The sequence below is a fragment of the Myotis daubentonii genome, chromosome 7 (assembly GCF_963259705.1).
Source record: "Myotis daubentonii chromosome 7, mMyoDau2.1, whole genome shotgun sequence".
Taxonomy (NCBI): Eukaryota; Metazoa; Chordata; class Mammalia; order Chiroptera; family Vespertilionidae; genus Myotis; species Myotis daubentonii.
The window spans coordinates 86,474,933-86,500,235 of record NC_081846.1 but is presented as its reverse complement, the minus strand read 5'-3'; the positions used below and the strand labels follow the sequence as shown (position 1 = coordinate 86,500,235).

The following is a 25,303-nucleotide window of genomic DNA, read 5'->3' as shown; positions in this document are numbered from 1 at the left end:
AACTGACAAACTTGTCCTGGTAGTTGTGACTCAGTGGTTAGAGCATTGGCCCACACAACAAAAGGGTGGGGGTTTGATTCCCAGTCAGAGCATATACCTAGGTTTCAGGTTCGATCCCCAGTTGGAGCGTGTATGGAGGCAACTGATCGATACTTCTCTCTCTCTATAAATCAAGAAAAACATATCCTCAGATAAGGATTTAAAAAATGGAATGGGGCATCACTACCGACCTTCCCATATAATAAAAGCCTAATATACAAATTGTCCGAACTACAGAACGACTGGTGGAACAACTGGTTGCTATGATGCACGCTGACCACCAGGGGGCAGATGCTAAATGCAGAAGCTGCCCCCAGCCCGCAGGCCCCAGGCCAGCCAAGGCAGGTGCCGGGGGGGCCCATCACCCTGCCGGTCGCCCCACAGATTAGTCCTGATAGCTGGCCAGGCCTAGGGACCCTACCTGTGCATGAATTTCGTGCACCGGGCTTCTAGTATAATAAAAAAAAGGAAAAGGGAATGATATGAACAACTGTAAGCCATAAACTACATAACTTAAATGAAATGGAAAAATTCTAGAAAAACACAAACTTCAAACTGACTGAAAATGAAATCTGAATAGACCGATAACAAGAGATTGAATTAGAATTTTAAAACTTCACACAAAGAAAAAATCCAGGCAAGATGGCTTTACTAGTGAATTCTACCATACATTTGAGCCTTGGCTAGTGTGGCTTAGTCCCGTGACCCTCAATACCAATTCTTACAAACTCTTTCCAAGAAACAAAAGGGAAGGAAACATTTCCCAGCTCAATTCGGGGAAGCAAGATACCTGATACCAAAAACAGGTGAAGACATTACAAGAAAACTACAGACCTATATCTTAGATGAATATAGACACACAACTCCACAACAAAATATTAGTGAACCAAATACAGCAATATGTAATATAAAGGATTATACACCATGACAAAATGAAATTTATCCCACAAATAAAATTAATTGCTTATCTGCAAATCAACCTTTCTTCGAATGCATTGTGTGCAAGGACCATAATTTATTCATCTTTAAATCCTCAGTCACCTGCCAATAACTAATGTATGTCATTCTCATTATAAATAGCACATCCACACCCACCCCACTTTTTATTTCTTTAAACTGCGTTAATTTATTTTTTGTGTCTGGCATTATGTGTCTATTTTCAAATGCTTAGTGACAACTTAACACTTTGATATATCTTCAAAATACTTGTTCAATTAATGATAGCAACTACATAAATTTTAAAATTCTATGTCAATTCCTAAGATGCAAGACATTACCCACCTGAGTTCTTCAGGTTTTGCCGTACCTGCTGACAGAATTTTAAAAAAATAAAAATAAAAAAGTCCCATTAGTTTGTTCTTAATGGTAAACTGCATCACTGCTCATAAAAGCAAGTCTGGACTAAATGTTTTGTAAGCCATGTTTCCCAACCATAGATTTAAAAACCTTCATTTCAGATCACTAAAGTCAATATGAAAATTACTTCCATTTTTTAAATAAATAAAATAAGCGTATATCTCTTCTTTTAAAACAAAACCATCAGCAAGCCTTCTAGAGTGAGCTGAGTGACAATGGAGCATTGTCAGTTCAAAATAACAGGTAACTTAGAGTTTTAAACAATCACAAATTGTTTAAAACTGGGGATCAAGCCCACAACCTGGGCATGTGCCCTGACCAGGAATTAAATCAGAACCTCTCAGTGCATGGGATAATGCTCAACTAACTAAGCCACACTAGCCAAGGCTCACTCTGTATCTTAATACAAACTTAGATTTGAAACCAAACACAAGTTTTAGTTTCTTTGTCAAAGTAAATCATGCTTATTATATAATTAAAGTAATTTACTGGAAGTAACATTTATGAATTTGCAAATGTCTATGATAAATATACAGTGATTAAATTTATTATCTAATAACTGTTATTTCACAGAATCCTTAATAATATTATACTACCATATAACATAATCTTTACTTAAAATTGATTCATCACTTATCAATGTTTTTAAAAGTTCCTATGGGGATTTTAAACATTATTATGAGTGAGATCTAAAAGACAAAAAGGGAAGAAAAATGTTTTTCTACAGAATAACTAAAACAGTTAATACGAACAAAAAAAAAATGAACACAAACTTGGTATGGTGTTTAAATTGGGATTATCATAAAATTTAATCTCAGCAACCATGTAGGCTTTTTCCCTTTGCATTTTATTTTATTAAATTGATTATGCCTGAATCAAATTCAATAAATGAAGAATACTTTAGTTGACTCGAACAAACTTAAGAGTCAGACAACATCCTCTCAAGTAAACAATACCAGTACCAACAACATGATAAAGTGACAAGAAAGAACAGTCCTTTGAAACAGGGCTGCATTCACCTTGCATCTGTAGAGTTCGTCGAGAATATCGTTTGCTGGGCCTTCTTTCAAAGGATGTTGATCTTCTTGCTTTATTGGTTTTCGTGGTCTGATACTCAGTTTTCCCACTAAAATAAGTAAGATAATAACAGGAATAAGAGACTTCAAGACCTACAGTAATCAGACACATAAGTGGGAGAAAGTCTATATTGGGATTCTTCTTTAACCACCCTGAATCTCATCCTGAGGGAAGTGCTGCTAGTAATAGTCTTGATGCCTCCCTTCACGACATCATTCTTTCACTCTTAGGTTTGTGTAAAATATGCAACACAAAAATTAAACATAATTTTTTCTTAAGCATGCGCATCACCTAAGAACATACTAAAAAGTTAGATATCTGTGCTTTTATGGAACTCCCTTCTCCTCCCAATTCATACTCTTCAATGCAAACTGTGCAATTAACTCAAGATTTTTTCTAATTGCAATATAGTTTTCAGAATAATTTTCCAGAAATATTTAAACTATTGTCCCACTGTCCTTGACTTCCTTTTAAATGGTTAAGAAAATGCCTCCCACTTTTAATATAGATAGAACAGAATGAATCTCACAAAATTATCTTGCCACATTATTTACATTTCCTCTTTAAAACCATACTGACTGATTCTCATGGCATGTTGAAAACTCACAATTAATAATATACTCTCAGGTAAACCAAAATATTCCTACTTACAGCCAACAAACAAGGAGTCTAGAATAATAATGGCATTTCAGGTTTATAAAGGGTGAGAAATGTTATCCAAATTAATTTCCCACTCAGCACAGGATACCTTTTCTCTATATGGTATTCAGTTGTTGGATGAAGACACCTTAACGCTCTTATATGGATTTAAACTAGAGGCTAATTAAGATATAAAGTAAAGGTCAACAGGGATATAAAATCCATTTCAGCATTATAATGTTTCCTATCAATTTTGGAAATTTAACAACATAATTTCCTGTCGTTTATTTTGGCCAATCGAAAACACTGGCAAGCCACTTTATTTCTCTGTGCCCTAGTTACCACATCTATAAAATGAGGGGTTGGCCTGTTTTGGCCTCTATGAAAGAATGAAAGATATAGCAGAAAGCTATTAACATCAACCTATATCTAAATCGTGATCCTAGTCGGATAAATCCTGATCGCTGAGAACCCTTTTGCACAGGGCCTCGGAGGCGGAAGAAGGCATGGTGCTCCACAGCACATTTCCATAAATGCTTGCACGCCTTTGGATGGTCCAGTCTAAAGACAAATGTGTGTTCCTGCTCTTTGCCCTGAAAAACAAAAGGATGCAAAGAGAGGCAATTATTAGGTCAGACATTCCTATCCCGTTACTCAGCTACAAATGCAACCCCAGCAATACCAAGAATCAATAAAACATCTCGCTTGCTCTCTGAAACTCAAGAAACTCTTCATAGCCACCTATATAAAAAGGAAGAGCTGAAATCATTTTCTCAGCCAAAATAAAATTATTCCTAAAAAGGTTCTCTCTACCTATATGACCTCATTTCTCAGAGATAAATAAAATGAGGGTTTATCTGCCATATTTTGGTATAAATACATAATAATTTAAAGACAAGATCTGGTAATATTTACCAACAGACTTAAAAATGTCCACATTCTTTGTTACTATAACCGTTCTCACAAGAATCCTATATAATCCTACAAAATAAAAGCCTAATATGCTAAGTGTCCGGTACTCCATTCAACCAAAGTGGAATATGCTAATGATATGATAAGGCCACTCAACTGCTTGCTATGATGTGAACTGACCACCAGGGAGCAGAGAGTCAACTGGTCAACCAGTCGTTATGATGTGCACTGACCAACAGGGGGCAGATGCTCTGACCAGTAGGTTAGCTTGCTGCTGGGGTCTGGCCAATTGGAACTGAGTGAGATGGGTTGGACATGCCCTGGAGCCCTCCCACAACCCCTCCCCAGCTGGCCAACCTCCCATGTCCCTCCCCGGCCCCAATCATACACCGGTGGGACCACTTGGCCCAGCCTGCACCCTCTCGCAATCTGGGACCCCTCGGGGCATGTTGAAGAGCTGGTTTTGGCCTGACGGCAGAACAACCGGTCACTATGACACACACTAACCACCAGGGGGCAGATGCTCAACGCTGGAAGCGCCACTCAGCCAGAAGCTGGATTTACAGCTGTCGAGCGTAGTGGCAGTGGTGGGAGCCTCTCCTGCCTCCACGGCAGCGCTAACGATGTTTGAGGGTTCCCGGTCTGAGAGAGGATGCAGGCCATGCTGAGGGACACCCTCCCTTCGCCCAGTGCATAAATTTCATGCACCAGGCCTCTAGTCTAATGATAATAGTTAACATTCTTAGGCACTTTCCTAAGAATTTCATATGAATTACCTCAGTGAGCAGATACTATCATTTGGCCCATTTCACAGATAAAGAAACTAAGACTCAAGAAATTAAGCCCAAGGTCACAAAGCTAGTTAAGAGAGAAAACCAGAATTTCAACCTCTCCATTCAGGCTCCAGAGCCTGTGTTTGTAATATCTAAACTATGTTTCTCCAGGTTACCTAAACAAAAAATTTGCACCCAAAGATTTTCTTCAGTCTCATTTATAATAGTAAAAACTGGCACACGTAAAAAAAAAACCCAACTCCAAAATAAAAGAAATAATCAAATAAATACTGGTATATTTAAAAACTATACAACCCTAGCCGAATTGGCTCAGTGGATAAAGCATCAGCCTATGAACCAAAGGGTCTCCGGTTCAATTCTGTTCAAGGGCACACACCTCGGTTGCTGGTTTCTCCCTGGCCTGGACCCTCGTCGGGGCTCGTGCAGGAGGCAAACCAATCGATGTGTTTCTCTCACATCGATATTTCTCTCTGTCTTTCCCTCTTTCTCCCACTCTCTCTAAAAATCAATGGAAAAAATATCCTCAGGTGAGGATTAAAAAAAAAAAAAAGGAAAAACACTATACAAAGATAAAATAATGAATGCACTACTGTTTATTCATATTACAGAATACTACATATAGATTAAAATGAATGAACTAGATCTACATGGCTACACCTGTTTAGGTAAAATAAGCAACATGCAAAAAAGTTAAAACAAAACAACAACAAAAAATATCCTATCTAATAAAAGAGAAAAATGGTAATTGGCGTACGACGATACCCTTTTCATTGGCTAATCAGGGCTATATGCAAATTAACTGCCAACTAAGATTGGCAGTTAACTGCCAACATAGGCACAATGCTGGGAGGCGAAAGGGGAAGGAGGGAAGAAGCTGCCTGCCGCTGACTGCAATCGGAAACCCAGGCGGCAGCCAAGAGCCAGAGAACCGAGCTGCCTTTGCTCGGAGAAGCCAGGCCTCCTTTGCCGGCTTCTGTGATAAGAGAACCTGGCCGCCTTTGCCGGCCCTGGGCCGGTAATGGGAGAAGCTGGGTGGGGCAGGGAAGAGGCGGATGTCTGCCTGGCTTCTCAGATCACTGATCACCAGTGATGGGAGAACACCCAGAGGCGGGGCCAGAGGCCAGGCTGCATAGCTGCCTGGGGACACCATCTGGACCCCAGGGGTGACGCAGCCAGGCCCCAGAAGGAGACCCAGGGCCCGGGGCTGAGTTGCAGCTGTGGTACGCAATCCAGTGCCTGGGCTGAGGAGACCCAGAAGGAGACCCAGGCGCCGGGGCTGTTTTTGCCGCTGGGGCACGCAATCCGGTGCCCAGGCTGAGGAGACCCAGGGCCCGAGGCTGCGTCGCAGCTGGGGCACGCCATCCGATCCGGGGGCGATACAGCCAGGCCCCAGAAGGAGACCCAGGCACCAGGGCTGTATCGCTGCTGGGGCACGCGATCCAGTACCTGGGCTGAGGAGACCCAGAAGGAGACCCAGGGGCCTCGCAAGAGGAGAGTCTCCATGGTCAGATGGCGTGGTGTCGGGACAGGAATAAAGACCCGAGGTGACTCAGATGCCTGGCCACAGGGTTAGACCAGCCAGCAGGGCCTTTCAGTTGGGACTGGGGTGGGGGTGGGGCGAGGGAGGCAAGCCGGAAATAGAGAACTACAACTCCCAGGAGGCTTAGCGGCGGGGCCTGGGTGCCTGGCTGTGAAATCGATGGGCTGTAGTTTCGCAAGCCACTTTAAACAAGAGGCTTGCAAGGTTGGAAGTTCTGCGTCGGGAGCCAGGGAGAAATGGAGCTGGAGCAGAGAGAGGGGTCCATGGCAGCTGTGGGCTTTGAGGAGTTCTCAGCACTTCCCGGCTGGGAGCTGGCGCTGCCTCCGCTGAAGGTGGTCCCATCCTGGAGAGAGAGCTTGAGACCGAAGTGGAGTTCGTGTCTGGGGGTCTGGGCAGCTCCAGCCTCCAGGAGTGAGACGAAGAGGAGGAGGCAGCCTGAGGCCAGCAAGGGCGGCGCCAACAGGAACTCAATCGCAGCAAGTACCAGGCGCTGGATCGGCGCTGCAGGGAGATTGAGCAGGCGAAGGAGCGGGTCCTGAACAGGCTCCATCAGATATAGAGGATAACATGGAGACTCCAGCAGGAGCGGAGGTTCCTCATGAAGGTGCTGGACTCCTATGGTGACAACTACCGGGCCAGCCAGTTCACCATCTTACTGGAGGACGAGGGCAGCCAGGGCAGAGACGCCCCCAACCCAGGCAACGCTGAGAACGAGCCTCCAGAGAAAGAGGGGCTGTCCCCACCCAGGAGGACGCCAGCGCCCACAGAAGCCAGCAGCCCGGCCCCTGGCGAGGGGCCCAGCAGTTGGAAGAGGCGGCGAGTGCCATAGGAAGGGCACTGGGCAGGAGTCCCCCTGACTCCGGAGCTGGCCCCCATGCAGATAAAGGTGGAGGAAGACTTTGGCTTCTAAGCCCTCGAGGCTCTGGACTTAAGTTGGGTTTCTCGGGGGCCAGACAAGCTGCTGCCCTACCCCACCCTAGCCAGCTCCCCCTTTGACTGACCCCCCAATAAATGGACCCGATGCAAAAAAAAAAAAAGCTTATAGAGGCATGTTTATAGGATCAAATAGTATAAATATAGATGTAACAGGACAATAAAAAGAGAACCTGGCTATGATGATAACCTGAATGCTGCCTCTGTGTCATTCCTTCTTTGGGAACCCCTGGACCTGCTGGGGCTGGACCCCAACATTCCTCTTCTTATAAGGACTTCAGTGAGATGGGCTAAGGGTCCCACTGGAACTGCCACAATTTAATGTAATCCCCTCTTTAAAGATCTTATCTCCATATACAGGTACATTCTGAGGTTCTGGGGATTAGGATTTTAACATACATTTTGTTGATTACCCAGATCAGCCCTTAACAACCAGCATGTTTCAGAAAGTAGATTCCTACAGGGTTATTTACCAAACATTCAGAAGTATTTTTAAAAGAGCTAAGCCCCTCGCCCACTGTGTGGGCCCCTCCCAGCGAAGAGCGAAGGCCTGGGTTCCGGGCACCGGAGGAAAACTGGTGCCAGCAGCCAGGGGAAGGGGCCCCCAAGGGGCCCCAGATTGCAAGAGGGCACACGGTGGGCTGAGGGACCAACCCGAGTGCACAAATTTTTGTGCACTGGGCTTCTAGTATATATATAATATGTATATATTATATATATATATATATATATATATATATATATATATATATATATGATTTATGTAAAATTTTAAAACAATTCTACCATGTCTTCATATTTGGAGAAAGAACAGAATGATACCCTTCAAGAATGGTGACCAGCTATGGGGAAGGAAGGAGCAAGCTGGGGAGTTAGACCTTAGTTATATCAAACATACCATTACCTATTTCTAAAAGATAATTCTGAAGAAACAATGCCAAAAATCTTCAATTTAAATGAGTGAAATAGATATCAATTTATAATTTCTTTGTACTTTTCAGTATATTTAATTTTGTAACTTGAACTATTTTGTCATTTAAAAACATTTTATAAACTCTATGTGCAGGTTCTTCATGACCTTGGTATAGGCAAAAATTCTTAAATTTTAAGACACAAAAAGTACTGACCACAAAAAAAATTGTATTACATTAAAATTGAAATCCTCTATTAACCCAAAAGATACTATTAGGGGAAACAAAAGGCAAGTCAAGAAGCAGAAGATATCTGCAACACAAAGAACTAACATGACAAAGAACTAATATCTAGAATATATAAAGAACTTTGATAACCCAATAGGAAAATGAACAAAACACTTGAAAAGGCACTCCATAAAAAAGAATATCCAAATATCCAATAAATACAAGCTGTCCCAAAATAATGTATACACTGTAATAGCTGATAGCTCAAGTTTGAAAATGAAAGGTATTTTAATAAACACTGCCTTTATAATTATTTGAAATGTGTATATACATTATAAGTACTGTACTTAGGAACAGTCATCCGGAGAGAATGCAAATTAAAAATAATTCTACTATCAGAATGGCTAAAATGGTGTTAGAGTCAGGAGAGTCGTTACCCTTGGGGGGCTGTATCTATTGGGGAGCACAAAGAAGATTCTATTATTCTGGTACTAGTTTATTTCCTCGTCTGGGTGCTGGTCATATAGATACATTTGAAAATTCAACAAGCAGTACATTTATATTAGCACTTATCTGAATGTATGTTATATGTCAATGAAATTTACCAACAAAAACTACACATAGAAAAAAACATGGAAAAATGAATAAACTCAAAGTAGGAAAACATTTCTATGACACAAAACCCATATGCCATAAATGACTGACAAATTCACCTATTTAAATTTTTAAAAATAAATGACAAAGATCCATCCCAATAAGCAATGCTAAAAAACAACAATTAGGTAAGATATTTACAATTTATATGACAAAGTGCAAAACCTGCAAGAAAAAAGTCCAACAACCCAAAAGAAAAATGGGCAAAGGATATAAATAGACAGTTTGGAGAAAAGGAAACACAAATAATTCAAATTTATTAAAAAAAATGTTCAATATCACTCATAACAGAAATAATTAAACCTAGCATGAAATTCCATTTTTCACCTTTCAGATAAAAATGTTATAACTCCTGGAAAAGGTGTGTACACAGATAAATAGTGCAACATGATAGGCTCTCTCTATATCCATGACAAATGCACATACTGATTTGAACCAGCAAGTCCACTTCCAGAAAATTATGCTATAGATACTTGCCAATGTAGAAATTAATGTCTATATAGTGAATAAATGTCAATTATGAATTGATTAAATAAATTAGGGCACATCCTAGAATACTACAGTTTTGTGTTTTTAGTAAGAATGGAGAAGCACTTTATTTATTTATTTTTCTCCCCGCCCTAGACAGTCCTCTAGCCTCCCCTATCCCCCGGTGTCTTATGTCCATTGGTTATGCTTATATGCATGCATACAAGTCCTTTGGTTGATCTCTTACCCCGCTACCTCCTGCACCCCCACCCTCCCCGGCCTTCCCGCTGCAGTTTGACAATCTGTTTGAGGCAGCTCTGCCTCTGTATCTATTATTGTTCAAAAGTTTATAATGGTCTCTATTATCCATGAATGAGTGAGATCATGTGGTATTTTTCCTTCATTGACTGGCTTATTTCACTTAGCATAATGCTCTCCAGTTCCATCCATGACGTTGCAAATGGTAAGAGTTCCTTCCTTTTTAGAGCAGCATAGTATTCCATCATGTAGATGTACCACAGTTTTCTAATCCATTCATCTACTGATGGGCACTTAGGCTGTTTCCAGATCTTAGCTATGGTGAATTGTGCTGCTATGAACATAGAGGTGCATATATCCTTTCTGATTGGTGTTTCTGGTTTCTTGGGATATATTCCTAGAAGTGGGATCACAGGGTCAAATGGGAGTTCCATTTTCAGTTTTTTGAGGAAACTCCATACTGTCTTCCATAGTGGCTGCACCAGTCTGCATTCCCACCAGCAGTGCACAAGTGTTCCTTTTTCTCCACATCCTCTCCAGCACTTGTCGTTTGTTGATTTGTTGATGATAGCCAGTCTGACAGGTGTGAGATGGTACCTCATTGTTGTTTTGATTTGCATCTCTCGGATGATTAGTGACTTTGAGCATGTTTTCATATGTCTCTTGGCTTTCTGAATGTCCTCTTTTGAAAGGTGTCTATTTAGGTCCTTTGCCCATTTTTTGATTGGATTGTTTATCTTCCTTTTGTTAAGTTGTATGAGTTCCCTATAAATTTTGGAGATTAGGCCCTTATCAGATAAGTCATTGGCAAATATGTTTTCCCACACAGTGGGTTTTCTCGTTGTTTTGTTGATGGTTTCTTTTGCTGTGCAGAAGCTTTTTATTTTGATGTAGTCCCATTTGTTCATTTTCTCTTTCGTTTCAAGTGCCCTAGGAGTTGTATCAGTGAAGAAATTGCTTCGGCATATGTCTGAGATTTTGTTGCCTTTGGATTCTTCTAGAATTTTTATGGTTTCCTGTCGTACATTTAAGTCCTTTATCCATTTTGAGTTTATTTTTGTGTATGGTGTAAGTTGGTGGTCTAGTTTCATTTTCTTGCATATATCTGTCCAATTTTCCCAACACCATTTATTGAAGAGACTATCTTGGCTCCATTGTATGTTCTTGCCTCCTTTGTCAAATATTAATTGAGCATATTGGTTCGGGCCGATTTCTGGGCTCTCTATTCTATTCCATTGATCTATATGCCTATTCTTGTGCTGGTACCAGGCAGTTTTGAGAACAGTGGCTTTGTAATACATCTTGATATCTGGTATTGAGATCCCACCTACTTTGTTCTTTTTCAGGATTGCTGCAGCTATTCGGGGTCTTTTTTTATTCCAGATGAATTTTTGGAGAGTTCGTTCTAGATCTCTGAAGTATGCTGTTGGTATTTTAATGGGAAGTGCGTTGAATTTATAGATTGCTTTGGGTAGTATGGACATTTTAATGATGTTGATTCTACCAATCCATGAACACGGTATGTTCTTCCATCTGTTTATGTCTTCCTCTATATCTTTTTTCAACGTCCTGTAGTTTTCTGAGTAGAGGTCTTTTACCTCTTTAGTTAAGTTTATTCCTAGGTAGCTTAATTTTTTTGGTGCGATGGTAAACGGGATTGTTTTTATAATCGCTCTTTCTGAAAGTTCACTATTGGTGTATAGAAATGCCTCAGATTTCTTGGGGTTAATTTTGTAATCTGCTACATTGCCAAATTCATGTATTAAGTCTAGTAGCTTTTTGATGGAGTCTCTAGGGTTTTGTATGTATAATATCATGTCGTCTGCAAATAAGGACAGTTTTACTTCCTCTTTTCCAATTTGGATGCCTTTTATTTCTTCTTCTTGCCTAATTGCAATGGCTAACACTTCCAGTACTATGTTGAACAGGAGTGGTGAGAGGGGGCATCCCTGTCTTGTTCCTGTTCTTAGGGGAAATGGTGTTAGTTTTTGTCTGTTGAGTATGATGCTGGCTGTGGGCCTGTCATATATGGCTTTTATTATGTTGAGGTATGATCCTTCTACTCCCACCTTACTGAGAGTTTTTATCAAAAATGGGTGTTGAATTTTGTCAGATGCTTTCTCTGCATCAATTGATATGACCATGTGGTTTTTTTCTTTCAAAGCACTTTATGTATTGACTAGACGCCTGGCCTGTGGGATCGGGCCGAAACCGGCTCTCCGACATCCCCCAAGGGGTCCTGGATTGCCGAAGGGCACAGACCAGGCTGAGGGACCCCACTGGTGGACGATTGGGGCTGGGGAGGGATGCAGGAGGTTGACCAGCCGGGGAGGGACTGTAGGAGGACTCCAGGGCATGTCCGGCCCATCTTGCTCAGTCCCGATTGGCCAGACCCCAGCAGCAAGCTCTCCTACTAGTCGGAGTATCTTCCCCCTAGAAGTGCACGTCACAGTAACTGGTCGACCGGTCAACTGTCTGCCCCCTGTTGGTTGGTCAGTGCACATTATAGCGACTGGTCAACCAGCTGACTGTCTGCCCCTGGGGGTCAGTGCACATCATAGTGAGTGGTTGAGTGGCCTTAGCATATCATTAGCATATTACACTTTGATTGGTTGAACAGATGACCAGACGCTTAGCATATTAGGTTTTTATTATATAGGATATGGAAAAGATTCCCAGTTATAATATATAGTTGAAAAAGGGCAACAATAGTATATAAGCATGCAAACTTGTTTGAAAAAGAACTGATATACACATTTACTTGAATATATGTATAAAATACTTTTAAAAAGATATCTAAAAAGCCAATACTGTATTATGTATTAGATCAAATCTAAAAAGCCATCAATTGTAAGATACAGAATTATTTTATAGCCCAATAACAAGTGTCATCAATTAAATTATGACTATATTCTTATCAAATAGGATTATATTTTCTTCTTCTTGAAGGGACTACCTTTAGATTAAATTATCATTTACTCATACATGAGCTTTCATAAAAAGGACAATACTGGCAAAACATTACTTTTAAATGCAATATCTGCCTTTTCTGAATCATTTTCCGCTCATATGTTGATAATATAATGATCATCCTCTGTGTCATCAAGAGATTTCTTTTTTAAATAATCAATTACTGTCTCTATTATTTTCTTCCAGGCTGTGTGATAGGACAATCCTTTGTATGTACCTCAGTAATAAAACATTCAAAACTTAGCACTGTTACATCTAATTTTCAGAATCTTCTTATTTTAGGTTCTTCTAAGTAGCCCTTCTCACACTTCATTGTGTATGCAAATCTCTTTAACATTTTGCCCAATTTGTTTTCATCTATATCTATCTATATGTATGTATTTTAAAATTTATTTCTTTGTATACATTAAAATTATATTTATTCACAATCCTGTAAGCTTTGACAAATGCATAGAGCAGCAATTTTCAACTGGTGTGCCACAAGAATTTTTAAAACATGCAATACCAGATCTATTTAGTCAGGGGCACTTTTCCCTTCGATTATCAAATTAAAAAAATGACAGTAGCCAATACAATAGTTGCCCAGTGCAAATGAATCAAAATTATAACTATTTTTTGTCAGATAAGTGAAAAATACATTTTTTTGGTGTGCCACAGAATTTTAGTAGTTTGTGTGTCATGAAATGAAAAGGTTGAAAATCTCTGGCATCAAGTATAGCAACTACCACCAAAATCCAGATAGAGAATAGTTCTCTCAGTCCCCAAAATTCCCTGTGCTGTTCCTTTGTAGTTAAGCCTTCTTACTCCACCTAGTCCCAAATAATCAGTGATCTATGCTCCATTCCTATAGATTTCCTTTCCCAGATTGCCATATAAAATAAACTCACATAGTCATGATCTTGTGAATCTGCATAATGCATTTGAGTTTGAGTTGCACCCATGTTGTTGTGTATATCAATTAGGAACTAGATTTAACTGGCAGCGGGGGTGGGGGGGAGAAGGAAGGTAATTGTTAGTTTAGAAGGTTTTACTTTAAAATATTATTAGGTAGCCTGGCGTGGCTCAGTGGCTGAGCATAGACCTATGAACCAGGAGGTCATGGTTCCATTTCCGGTTGGGGTTCATGCCTGGATTGCAGGCTCGATCCACAGTGTGGGGCATGCCAGAGGCAATTGATCAATGATTCTCTTTTATCATTGATCTTTCGCTCTTTCTCTTCCTCTCCCTTCCTCTCACACATAGTAATTTGTATACACATAGTATCAATGAAGAAACAAGAATAGTCTTTTATATTGTCTTTAATCTTAAACGCAGAACAACCATATTTTTAGAATGGTGTGACCTTAAGCGAGAAATTATTCAACTAAATTATTAATTACTAGGGGCCCGGTGCACGAAATTCGTGCACTGGGGGGGGGGGGGGAGTGTCCCTCAGCCCAGCCTGCCCCCTCTCACATACTGGGAGCCCTTAGGCGTTGACCCCCATCACCCTCCAATCGCAGGATCGGCCCCTTGCCCAGGCCTGACGCCTCTGGCCTAGGCGTCCGGCCCGGGCAGCGGGGACCCGCAGCTGCAGCGGCCCCACGATCATGGGCTTCGCTTTAGGCCCAGGAAAGGGACCCCTAGCTCCTGGGAATGCCAGCTTCAACCGTGCACAGCTCCCATCGCTGGCTCCACCCCTACTTCCTGCTATCACTGGCCAGGGCGGAAAAGGCACCTGCCCCCAGCTCTTAGCTCCCCCCTGGGTTTCCAATCACTGTCAGTGGCAGGGGGCTTCTTCCTGCTTTCCCTTTCACCTCCCTGCATTGTGCCTACATATGCAAATTAACCGCCATCTTGTTGGCAGTTAACTGCCAATCATAGTTGGCAGTTAATTTGCATATAGCCCTGATTAGCCAATGAAAAGGGTATCGTCGTATGCCAATTACCATTTTTCTCTTTTATTAGTGTAGATACTGAGTTCTTTGGGTCTATAAAACAACAAGAAACATTTCCCCTTTTAGAGATTTAAGTTACTACATACATAGTCATTGTTACATAAGTAATGCAATACAATTCCCACCTGATCATCATCTTCTACCACCACCAGGGTTAATTTAGTCTTCTTAAAATCCAATCTAGTTATCTTGGGCCTGTAACAATATGAGAATAGTAGCCAGATTTAAAAAATGTCCTCTAAATTTTTTTTAAAATGTTGTTGTTACTTCAAGCACATTAATGATCTAACTTCTGAACTGAAAATTGGTAAGGGTAAAATAAAATAAACATTACCTGCACTGGCCATCAAAAAGGCCTCCAATCTAAAATATAGCTAAGACAATAGAAAAAAAAATTTCAAAAGCAACACTTCCAGCAAAACTGATCCTGCACATTTATCAGGCATTAAAAATGCTAAAGAGTGCTGGCTGGATGGCTCATTGGTTGGAACACTGTCCCATCCACCAAAAAGTTTCGGGTTCAATTCCCAATCAAGGCACATACACTAGGTTGTGGGTCTGATCCCCAATTGGGGGCCATAGAGGAGGGAACTGATTGATGTTTCTCTCTCTCTCTCTCTCTCTCTCTCTCTCTCTCTCTCTCTCTCTCTCTCTCTCTCTCTCTCTCCCTTCCTCTCTCTTTAAAATAAAACATCTTCAGGTGAAGATTAAAAAAATGTTCAGAAAAAAAATGAAAAAATCCATATAAGTATTTCAAAGGCCCCAACTATGGTGTAAGAAATTCTCCAGGAACTGGATAAAGACTAAAAAGCTTTTTAAAAGGCATAAAGGAAAACATATTATTGATTATTGTCTATAGCAATTTTGGTTTGAGGAAATACATTTTTTAAAATAATTTTTTAAACCTCATTTTATGATCCACTTTCCAACTCTATCTCCCACTTGAACTAAAATCCTAAACAGCCTACCACATTTGAACTCTGTACTTCTATGAACTGTAATGTCAAAACAATGCAACTCTCACTAATTTTTAAATATCACCTATGTAAAATATAATTGTAAAACACAGCTTGTTTGCAAGAACTGTACTAACTGTACCTAGGCAATGGCATTCAGCAGCAAGGGGGGAGTGTCTGGGTCAGAGAGCTCTGAAAGGCAGTAGTGGTTTGGAGTCTTTTATAGCTACAAGATTTACCTTATCTATAGCTAGTAGTTTTTAGTGGGATATGCAAAGAAGACAGACTCTAAATGGCTGAAAATATACTTAACCCTGACCAGTGTTCTCACTGGTTAGAACATCGACCCATGCACCGAAGGGTCTGCGGCAGGTTCAATTCCAGTCAAGGGCATGTACTGGGTTGCAGGTTCCATTCCAAGCCCTGGTCAGGTTGTGTGCAGGAGGCAACCAATTAATGTGTGTGTGTGTGTGTGTGTGTGTGTGTGTGCGTGTGCGCACGCGCGCATCTCTCTCTCTCACCTCCCTTCCACTCTCTCTAAAAAACAATGAAAAAATATGTTATTAGGATATACATAAAGCAAATGGACGTGTAAGAAGTTGAGTTTGGTGCTGAGGGCTTCGAGCTAACGGTCCTCACATGCTGTGAAGTAAACAACATAAGAGCCAATACACAGGGCCATGTTAGCCCACGTTTACACCACCAGTACACTGCTCAAAGCTGTGACACTTCTGACACAGACCCAATAATGTAAACGCTATTTTTTGATTTTCAGCTTTAGACAAAACCTGGAGAACTTAATTATGATTATGAAATCCAACTTATACACAAATATAATTTAAGTTTGGATAATAGAAGTTGGGACACAGGAAGAGCATAGCTTAAAAGGAAACATAAAAGTATTAATATCTTCCTCTCACCCAATAAGGAGTAGTGAGTAAAAAGACTGCCTATGGCAGTGGTCGGCAAACTGCGGCTTGCGAGCCACAGCGGCTCTTTGGCCCCTTGAGTGTGTCCACGAAGTTTCAATCACACTGTACGTGCAGACCCGCATGTGGTATTTTGTGGAAGAGCCACACTCAAGGGGCTGCAGTTTGCCAACCACTGGCCTATGGAATAAGAAATAGCAAAAATAGTGACACTGAGGCAGGACAGTAAGAAGCTAGGAAAAGTCTTTGGCAAGTAGAATAGGGAAACTGAGCACACAGCTGAACAAACTGGATGAGCAATTTACAAACAGATACACGTCACCTCCCTACAGACAACAGCTAGGCCTCAGTTGTATTTCAGCTCCAGGCCCAGGAAAGCAGCAAACCCAGATGGGCTATGCCAGGACCAGCTGCAATGACTAATGGCCCCCTGCCCTGGTGGTGTCCAACCAGCGGAGACCACGACCCTGAAGGGCACACCTGGAAAAGGTGATGTATAATCTGTGGAAGTCTCCCCTAAGACCTCCCCTAAACTCCCAGCCTTTGAAAATCCTCCAAACAAAGGACCCAACTTGTGCTCCCCATCCCAGAGCATACCCAAGCTTTCCCTTCCCCCTCTGCTTCCCCCCCAGGCATGTATCTTCTAAACCAGTGGTTCTCAACCTTGGCTGCACATTAGAATCACCTGAGGCCCTGAAATTAGGATTTTTAAAAAGATTCAAGGTGATTCTAATGTGCAGCCAAGGTTGAGAACCACTGTTAAACAGTAAGATTCCCCAGAGACTTGCAGCCAGGGGAAATGGGCAACAGCAGCTCTTCCCAGGCTAACCCCCTGCACCTGTCTCCAAAGACTCTTTCTCTCTGACTTTCCAGTGAGCCAGAGCAGCCCCACCTCAGCTCTCCTGTTGCTTCTTCTATCCTAAGCCCTTCCTTGTTCCACTCCCCCCAGCTTTAATAAATGTACTCTCAAAATCACCTGCAGGCCGGCCCTAGTAGAACATAACTACATGTGAACATTTAACATACCTAGAAATACATAATACTTACATTAGAACAGCGGTTCTCAACCTGTGGGTCACCGACCCCTTTGGGGGTCGAACGACCCTTTCACAGGGATCGCCTAAGACCATCGAAAAACACGTATATAATGACATATTGTTTTTGTGATTAATCACTATGCTTTAATTATTTTCAATTTTTAACAATGAAAATACATCCTGAATATCAGATATTTACATTAAGATTCATAACAGTAGCAAAATTACAGTTGTGAAGTAGCAACGAAAATAATTTTATGGTTGGGGGTCACCACAACATGAGGAACTAACTGTATTAAAGGGTCGCGGCATTAGGAAGGTTGAGAACCACTGCATTAGAACATGTACTTTGACATACCTTGAAGCTAATGGAAAATGCAGCTAGAAGAGTTTTTAAAATTGCCCCCGGGTTGTGAAACTAAAGAGGTAGGATTATGACAGGAGACAGTTTCAATTAATTTATAAACTTTTCAGAACTATTTGTTTTCCAAATTCTATTTTGTGTATTACCTTCATATTAAAATACAAAACAACAATAAATATCTTTGACACTGACTCTACTTACCAAAAAAATAAGCCAATTTTGGTCTCTCCTTCAAAAACAAGAACTCCTGTGGGGGTTAGTCCCAAACTATAGTCATTCCCGTCTCGAGCCTAATTTAAGAAACGGGAAATGTGTTAACTTATTTGCATAAAATAGGCTTCACATTTTCATACAATTGCTTAATTTTATTTTCACGTTGAATTATATTAATTATTCACAGGTAATATTAATATGCAAGGTATTTTCAACAGTTAAAGTTTCCAAAACAACATTCTCAAGAGAATTAACGTGTACATTTAGTTCATTGAAACACTACAGTTTAAGGTATGTCTTCACTGAAAATAGTTACACTCCCACTACAACAAAAGCTCTTTCCAGATTCTTCTCACATTCTATTCACCACTTAAATCACAAATTTTGAAAAATAAAACTGCCTTTCTGGGAAAATTTAGCTACTCAAACTAAAAATAACTTAAATCACTATACCAGCTATCCTATAGTTTAACAAAGTCCTCTCAAGTTACAGATTTTCAACTTTGCTTCCTAAATTACTTTAATTTTTATAGAGCCTTCTTAGCTTACATGATATGAGACTATATCAATGTGAAGTGAAAGACTAAAAAGTGGTTTTAAATCTTTAATAAGTAACAGCTTAAAAGAACAGACATACTTTTGGGAAATTTTGGTTGTTTCTCTTCTTTCTTATATTATCCTTTATGTGAGATTCTTAACATTCAGTATTTAATCTCAGCCTTTATAACCATCTACCTCAAGTACCTAGTACTAGCCCATACAAACTCCATAGCCTCTCTCACATGAAAAAAATTGTATCTTGTATCTTGAAGGAATAAATTTTTTAATGAAAGTATCACAATATAATGCTTACCTTGACCACATGCATATCAACCCCATACATTTCTAGCCATTTGGCTTTATTCAGATAATTGGTTTCAGCTTGTGCTGGTGTCTGACCTCTGAAATAAAAAATAACATTTTTTTAAATAATAAAAATGTAAAATTAAGTCTATACCAAGTACAGAAATAGAAGAAAATATAAGATCACTATCATGGTGATGTTAAAGAAAGTGTGGTCAAATATCAAGTACCTGTATTCCTTCCATTTCTCAAAAATAGCCAACTCCATCTCTTCAGTCTGAATGGGCATGAACCTGAACTCAGTTACAAGTTCAGGACTATGCTCAGCAAGATCACAGTCACCAAGTTCAGCTACAAACATAAGTTTTACAAAGTTATATTTTGTTAACAAGTTTATTTCCTGATGAATCTTTCTTTAAAACCAATTTTATTAAAAAATACTGCTAGGATTAGAAAGATTCTTTCTTAAACAACCAGGAGTTCATAACACCCAAACCACTCCCAAAAATAAATGTAGCTTACACTTGTGATTTATCTGTCTATACACACAAATCACGTATTTCTGTTTGGTGGTGTATTTCTGATTAAATGTCTTCAATTTATTCAAACCTTATTATAATGCTTAACCTTTGAGAACCTCTGTCTAGACTTCCACAGAGAAATACATTTGACCTTATAATGAATAAATAAGAATATTTAGCAATCCTTAACACTTAGCTGGCATCTGTTAAGAACCTAATATGCAAAGAATGTGACATAAATTATTAATCCCAAAGACATAACAAAGAAAAATTGCTAAAAAGTATTTGGGGAAGGCAGGCAGTAGGAAAAGAACTGAACAATGCACAAGCATATATGTACTCATCTGTGCTGAGCTCTGAACTGTGGGTTTGGGGGAAAAGGGAAAACATTCTAGTTTTCTATACTTAAAAATGTTTTCCTTTAAAATAATATTTTACTCATTAAAAATGAAAATATTTCCATTTTTATTTTAAAAAATCTAGCTGTGGAGAGAAAAAATACATGAGAACTACATTGAGATAATCATACAAATGATAACATTATTTATTGAGCACCCACTCTAAACACATACTATAAATATATTGTCACTTAACTTCCTTGAAGATTTTATCACAGCCTTTTATTGCTGAAGAAATTGCTCTTTTGTCTGGACTACAGTGACTTTAAGGAGCTCTAAATCAAATCTGCTATATAATGTTGTTTAGAATGTTTACTAAAATGGTTCAGAAAAGTGAACTTGAGAGTATGAGAAAAAGCTAATAACAACTACCCTAATAAAATATAATCATAAATGAAACAAGAAGCTCATTTTATGAAGATGGAAGTAATACTTCAGCAAATTTATTTTTAAGAACCTTAAGAATTAATAGGATTTGATAAACTATTAGGCAGGGGACAAAGAGAGATGCATAGGACAAAACATAAAATTTGAAGAAATCCAAACTAATGGTGCCATGGATGAAAAGATCAAGAAAAATTTTTATTTAGGAAAGAAATATAAGAAGAATTAAGAAATAATGTATTAGTCACATGTACCAATCAAACATTAAGTAATTAGTAAACACTACTCTGAATAGTGTTTTATTAAATACACAAAAATGTATAAAAACCATATTTTCAAGAAGCATATACTTTGCTTGTCATGAAAATTACACAATATGACAAAGACACACCAGCTGATGGAATATCCTATAATAAAAGGGTAATATGCAAATTGACCCTAACGGACCACTGGGAACGAACGGTTGCTATGACACGCACTGACCACCAAGGGGCAGACGCTCAACGCAGGAGCTGCCACCTGGTGGTCAGTGTGCTCCCACAGGGGGAGCTCCGCTCAGCAATAAGCAGGGCTGACTGCTGCGAGTGCAGCATCAGTGGCAGGAGCCTCTCTTACCTCCTTGGCAGTGCTAAGGATGTCCCACTGAGGGCTCCCGGGCTGCCAGAGGGATGTCTGACTGCCAGCTTAGGCCCGATCCCCCCCGGGGAGCAGGCAGACATCCCCCGAGAGGTCCCAGACATCCCCCGAGAGGTCCCAGACTGCGAGAGAGCACAGGCTGGGCTGAGGGACCGCCCCCCCCCCCCCCCAAGTGCACGAATTTTCATGCACTGGGCCTATAGTATGGTATAACAGATATTGAAAATGACAGCTCTTCAATAGATCAAAAAATTTTAGAATTAACAACTTCATATAGGAATCAATAAAATGTAAAATACATGCTTTCAAGAAAGATGCATGCAGTTATATACTTCTGATTGTTACAATGCTAGAAGCATAGCATTTCCAAACTAGTATCATTAATATTCTGCAGATGAAAAAAGTTTTAATTTGTAGACAGGCTATGATAGTAGATGGAGATGGATAGGTAACAATTATCCTAGAGGCATATTTTTGAAGTACAGAAATTTCGTCCATTCACAATCCTTCTATCAATAGGAAAATATGCTTTCTTAAATATTGGAAGCACAAAATGAGCAAAATATTAGGTTTATCATGAAAACATTAACATTTTAGTATTATTATCTTTATAATGGCAAATAAGTGCTACTGATCTTAGAGGGATTGGAGATAAATATAGAATCAGCCCCCTCCCCCAAAGCATAAAATTATAATCAGAATATTTTTTTTCCATTTTGTGAACAAGTACTGAAATTAATGTTTTATAAGAATTTCAATTTTTTAGAAGAAAATTCCTAAATTTAACACTATATGATTAATGTAACAAGGTACAAGATTTGAGTTTTTCATTACTCTCATTTACTGAAAAAAATACTTTTTTATCCTTAAAATAACCATCAGGAACTTTTAAATACAAGCTAAGTATTTCTTTCATGTATTTGTTTTTAAGAATACTACTAAAAGCAATCCATACAGCTGTGGCAACTTTCTAATATATAACTGTATTCTTTTTAAAGAAAAAAATAGTTGATGGCCAAATATAACATTTATGGAATTATCAAGTAGACTGTAATAATAATTTGAAAACTTATAGACAGAAAAAGCACAAACTAAATGAAAGGCACGAGAAAGAAGGCAATGTTCTAAAACTTGTGTAAGTAAAGTCAGAGTTGGATATTGATACAAATTTACACAAAACCAGTGCTGCTTCTCCCATATCATTTTGAATCTCCTGAAATTCTTTACCTAACCATACACTGAAAATAGTTATGCTTTACTCCCAATAATCAACATGAGAACTGCTTACCTTGCAGATTATAAGCTGCCAACTGAACTGCTGTATCAAATGGACACTCCAATCTGAGACCAAACACAATTGGTTAAACAATTTCACAACCTTCAGTTAAAGACAAATGGAAATATATACTTTATGCTGGCCACTTCTTTTTCATAATTAGCTATAAAATTATTTTTCAAAAACATTTTTAAACTACTCAAAGAAAATATGGTTTACCTTAAGCAACTAATACTCACTTTCCACTGAGAATATCTTGTCTTAATTGAAGAACAAATAAATACCTAAGAATAACAAAAGGCACAAATTTAACTGAAGTGAACAATTTTACCCTTCTAATTTGGAAAGAAACATTCTTAATTATACAACTTTGCCCAAAATAAAGTCTATAAAAGAAAAAAGGGACAATAAGCATCAGGAGGATGGTAGCATGTCTGTAAGATGACAGCAAAAAACAGCCTAGCCGGTGAGGCTCAGTGGTTGAGCGCCAACCTGTGAACCAGAAGGTCACAGTTCAATTCCCAGTCAGAGCACATGCCTGGGTTGTGGGCTCGATCCCCAGTTGTGGGGAGAAAGGAGAATGTGCAGGAGGTAGCCAATCTATGATTCTCTCTCATCATTGATGTTTCTATCTCTCTCTCTCGTCTCCCTTCCTCTCTGAAATCAATTTTAAAACATAGCAGGCACAGAATACATACAGCAGAAAGAAAAGATTTAAGGCAAAATACTAAGAATGAGCTCTGTGAACTGATTTAACTGTACTTTGACAATGCAGCCATCCCATATGTGAAAGGATACTAGCATGCATATAACTGTGAATATTAGCTATAATCTCATTGGCGGAGTAGTCAAGAGCAAAGTCCTCCTGAAGGGATTCAACAACTCAATATTTTACTTAATAAATAGTAAGTAGAATGAGTCATGGATTTGCAATATCATCTATTAAGAAATACCAGGAGGGCAAGAAAAAGTAAAAATAGGTATATATAACCTACTTAAAGTTTATTCAAAATTATTCAAAACAAATTAAAATCTAACATTTTTTATTAATCAATGGCATTTCAATAGGTAAAGCAAATCAGGAGCCTACTTGAATAAACTCTCAGTGGCCAAAGATAGATCATTTTGGACATCAATAAACATGGCAATGTATTTAAACACATCAGCCCCATTTAAAATCCATGAGTTGATAATGACACTTAAAAAAAGAACTCACTAGTTACCTTTGGAGGATATTAGGGAACTAACTCTTTATTTTGAAAACTGATTAAAAAAAAAAAAGGAAAATAATCCTACACTTAAAAAGCACTATCCCAAATGACAGTCTATTGTCTGAAGTCTGTTACAAAGGCAAGGAATACATTTCATTAGCTATCTATAAACTGGAAAGAATTATAGACAATCTTCCAATATTTTAGCTAGCCTGACTAAACTTTACCCATGTTCAACTATGTCTTACCGGGTTAGCTCTTCACGAAGATTATTTGGTTCCGAGGAATAAAACTTAACTCGAAAATGCAGACAATAGGGTGAACCAACTGCCATTAAAAAAAAGAAAAAAAGCTTTAATTTTTATAACTATTTAAATAATAAGAATTTACAGTCAGTAAATCTGTCAAAAATCCACTGAACTGGGGACAAAAGATAACAGGTTTTAATATATTTCAGTTTACAGTGTAGGTTTGATTAAACCCAATACAAAAGGAGCTATCTTTTTTTGAACTATACCAACCATCATACAGTACTATTATAATAATCTGTCTTCCTAAGAATAGATAGCTCTAATTTAATTCTAACAGTTCAGGGCCAATATCTATCTATACTAATAAAAGGGTAATATGCTAATTAGACTGGAATTTTTCTGGACAACCTTCCGGACAAAAGCCATGGTGGCATTGCCAAGGCAGAGGCGGTTAAGGGCGATCAGGCTGGCAGGGGAGAGCAGTTAAGGCGATCCAGCTGGCAGGCAGGTTGAGTGCTTAGGAGCCAGCGGTCCTGGATTACGAGATGGATGTCTAACTCCCCGCAGGGATCAGGCCTAAACTGGCAGTCAGACATCCCCCGAGGGGTCTCAGATTGGAGAGGGTGCCGGCCAGGCTGAGGGACCCTTTTGCCCCCATGCACGAATTTCGTGCACCTGGCATCTAGTATACATATAATAGCCTAAGCGACCATTACAACTGACTGACCAAATGATGGGTCGACCAGTCGCTATGATGCACACTGACCACCAGGGAGCAGACGCTAAACACAGGAGCTGTCCTGTAGTAGTCAGTGCACTCCCACAGCCAACCTCCCATGGCCAACTTCCTGCGGTCCTTCCTGTTGGCCAGCCAACCTCCCGCGCCTCCCCGCCTCCACCCCCGGCCGGCCCCTATTAGCCCTGATCAGGTGGGTCAGCCAGCCAACCTCCTGTGGGGAGGGATCCTGATCAGCCCGATCGCTGGCCAGGCCGAGGGACCCCACCCATGCACGAATTCGTGCACCAGGCCTCTAATATCAAGTAAAAAAGTTCTGACTGAGCCCTGACCAGTATTCCTCCGGTTTAACCGGTTTAATTCCCAGTCAAGGGCATGTACTTGGGTTGCAGGTTGGATCCTGGGGCCCAATTGGGGCAAGTGTAGGAGGCAACCAATCAATGTGTCTCTCACATTGATGTTTCCCGCCTTTCTCTCTCTCTTTCTTTCTATATCCCTTCCTTCCTCTTTCCCTCCCCCCTCCCTCTTCCTCCTCCATCTCCTCCTCCTTTTTCTCTTTTCTCTCACTCCTTCTCTTCCCCCTTGTCCACTCTCTCTAAAAATCAACAGAAAACGTATCCTCAGGTGAGAATTAACAACAACAAAAGTTCTGACTGTGCAATCTGACAGCCCTGACAATCTGCAGAGCTGTATTTCTTAAAAGCACAGAGGAACACTTATGTTATTAATTGTTCGTGGCAAATCCTCCCATACACTTTCCAATTCACTTCACCTACTTCGTTAACATCTATATTTTCAGTGGTTCCATTATTTAGTAATGACAAGAGTTGCA

The 25,303-nt window shown here is 39.7% G+C and overlaps 1 protein-coding gene across 6 annotated transcripts in view; it reads right to left on the bottom strand.

Annotated features, from left to right (window-relative positions):
• The window catches only part of EPB41L5 (erythrocyte membrane protein band 4.1 like 5), a 169,226-nt gene that overhangs the window by 98,259 nt on the left and 45,664 nt on the right, over nucleotides 1-25,303 (bottom strand). For 5 of the 6 annotated variants that reach the window (XM_059704702.1, XM_059704703.1, XM_059704699.1 and 2 more), the window contains 10 exons: nucleotides 23,733-23,811; nucleotides 22,513-22,557; nucleotides 22,286-22,338; nucleotides 19,289-19,409; nucleotides 19,069-19,156; nucleotides 18,204-18,292; nucleotides 14,842-14,911; nucleotides 3,535-3,704; nucleotides 2,415-2,521; nucleotides 1,321-1,348 (listed from right to left, as the gene is read on the bottom strand). In XM_059704702.1, coding sequence (XP_059560685.1) covers nucleotides 1,321-1,348; nucleotides 2,415-2,521; nucleotides 3,535-3,704; nucleotides 14,842-14,911; nucleotides 18,204-18,292; nucleotides 19,069-19,156; nucleotides 19,289-19,409; nucleotides 22,286-22,338; nucleotides 22,513-22,557; nucleotides 23,733-23,811 — 850 coding nt within the window. The remainder of the gene's footprint in view (nucleotides 1-1,320; nucleotides 1,349-2,414; nucleotides 2,522-3,534; nucleotides 3,705-14,841; nucleotides 14,912-18,203; nucleotides 18,293-19,068; nucleotides 19,157-19,288; nucleotides 19,410-22,285; nucleotides 22,339-22,512; nucleotides 22,558-23,732; nucleotides 23,812-25,303) is intronic. The other variant, XM_059704701.1, reaches the window with a different exon arrangement.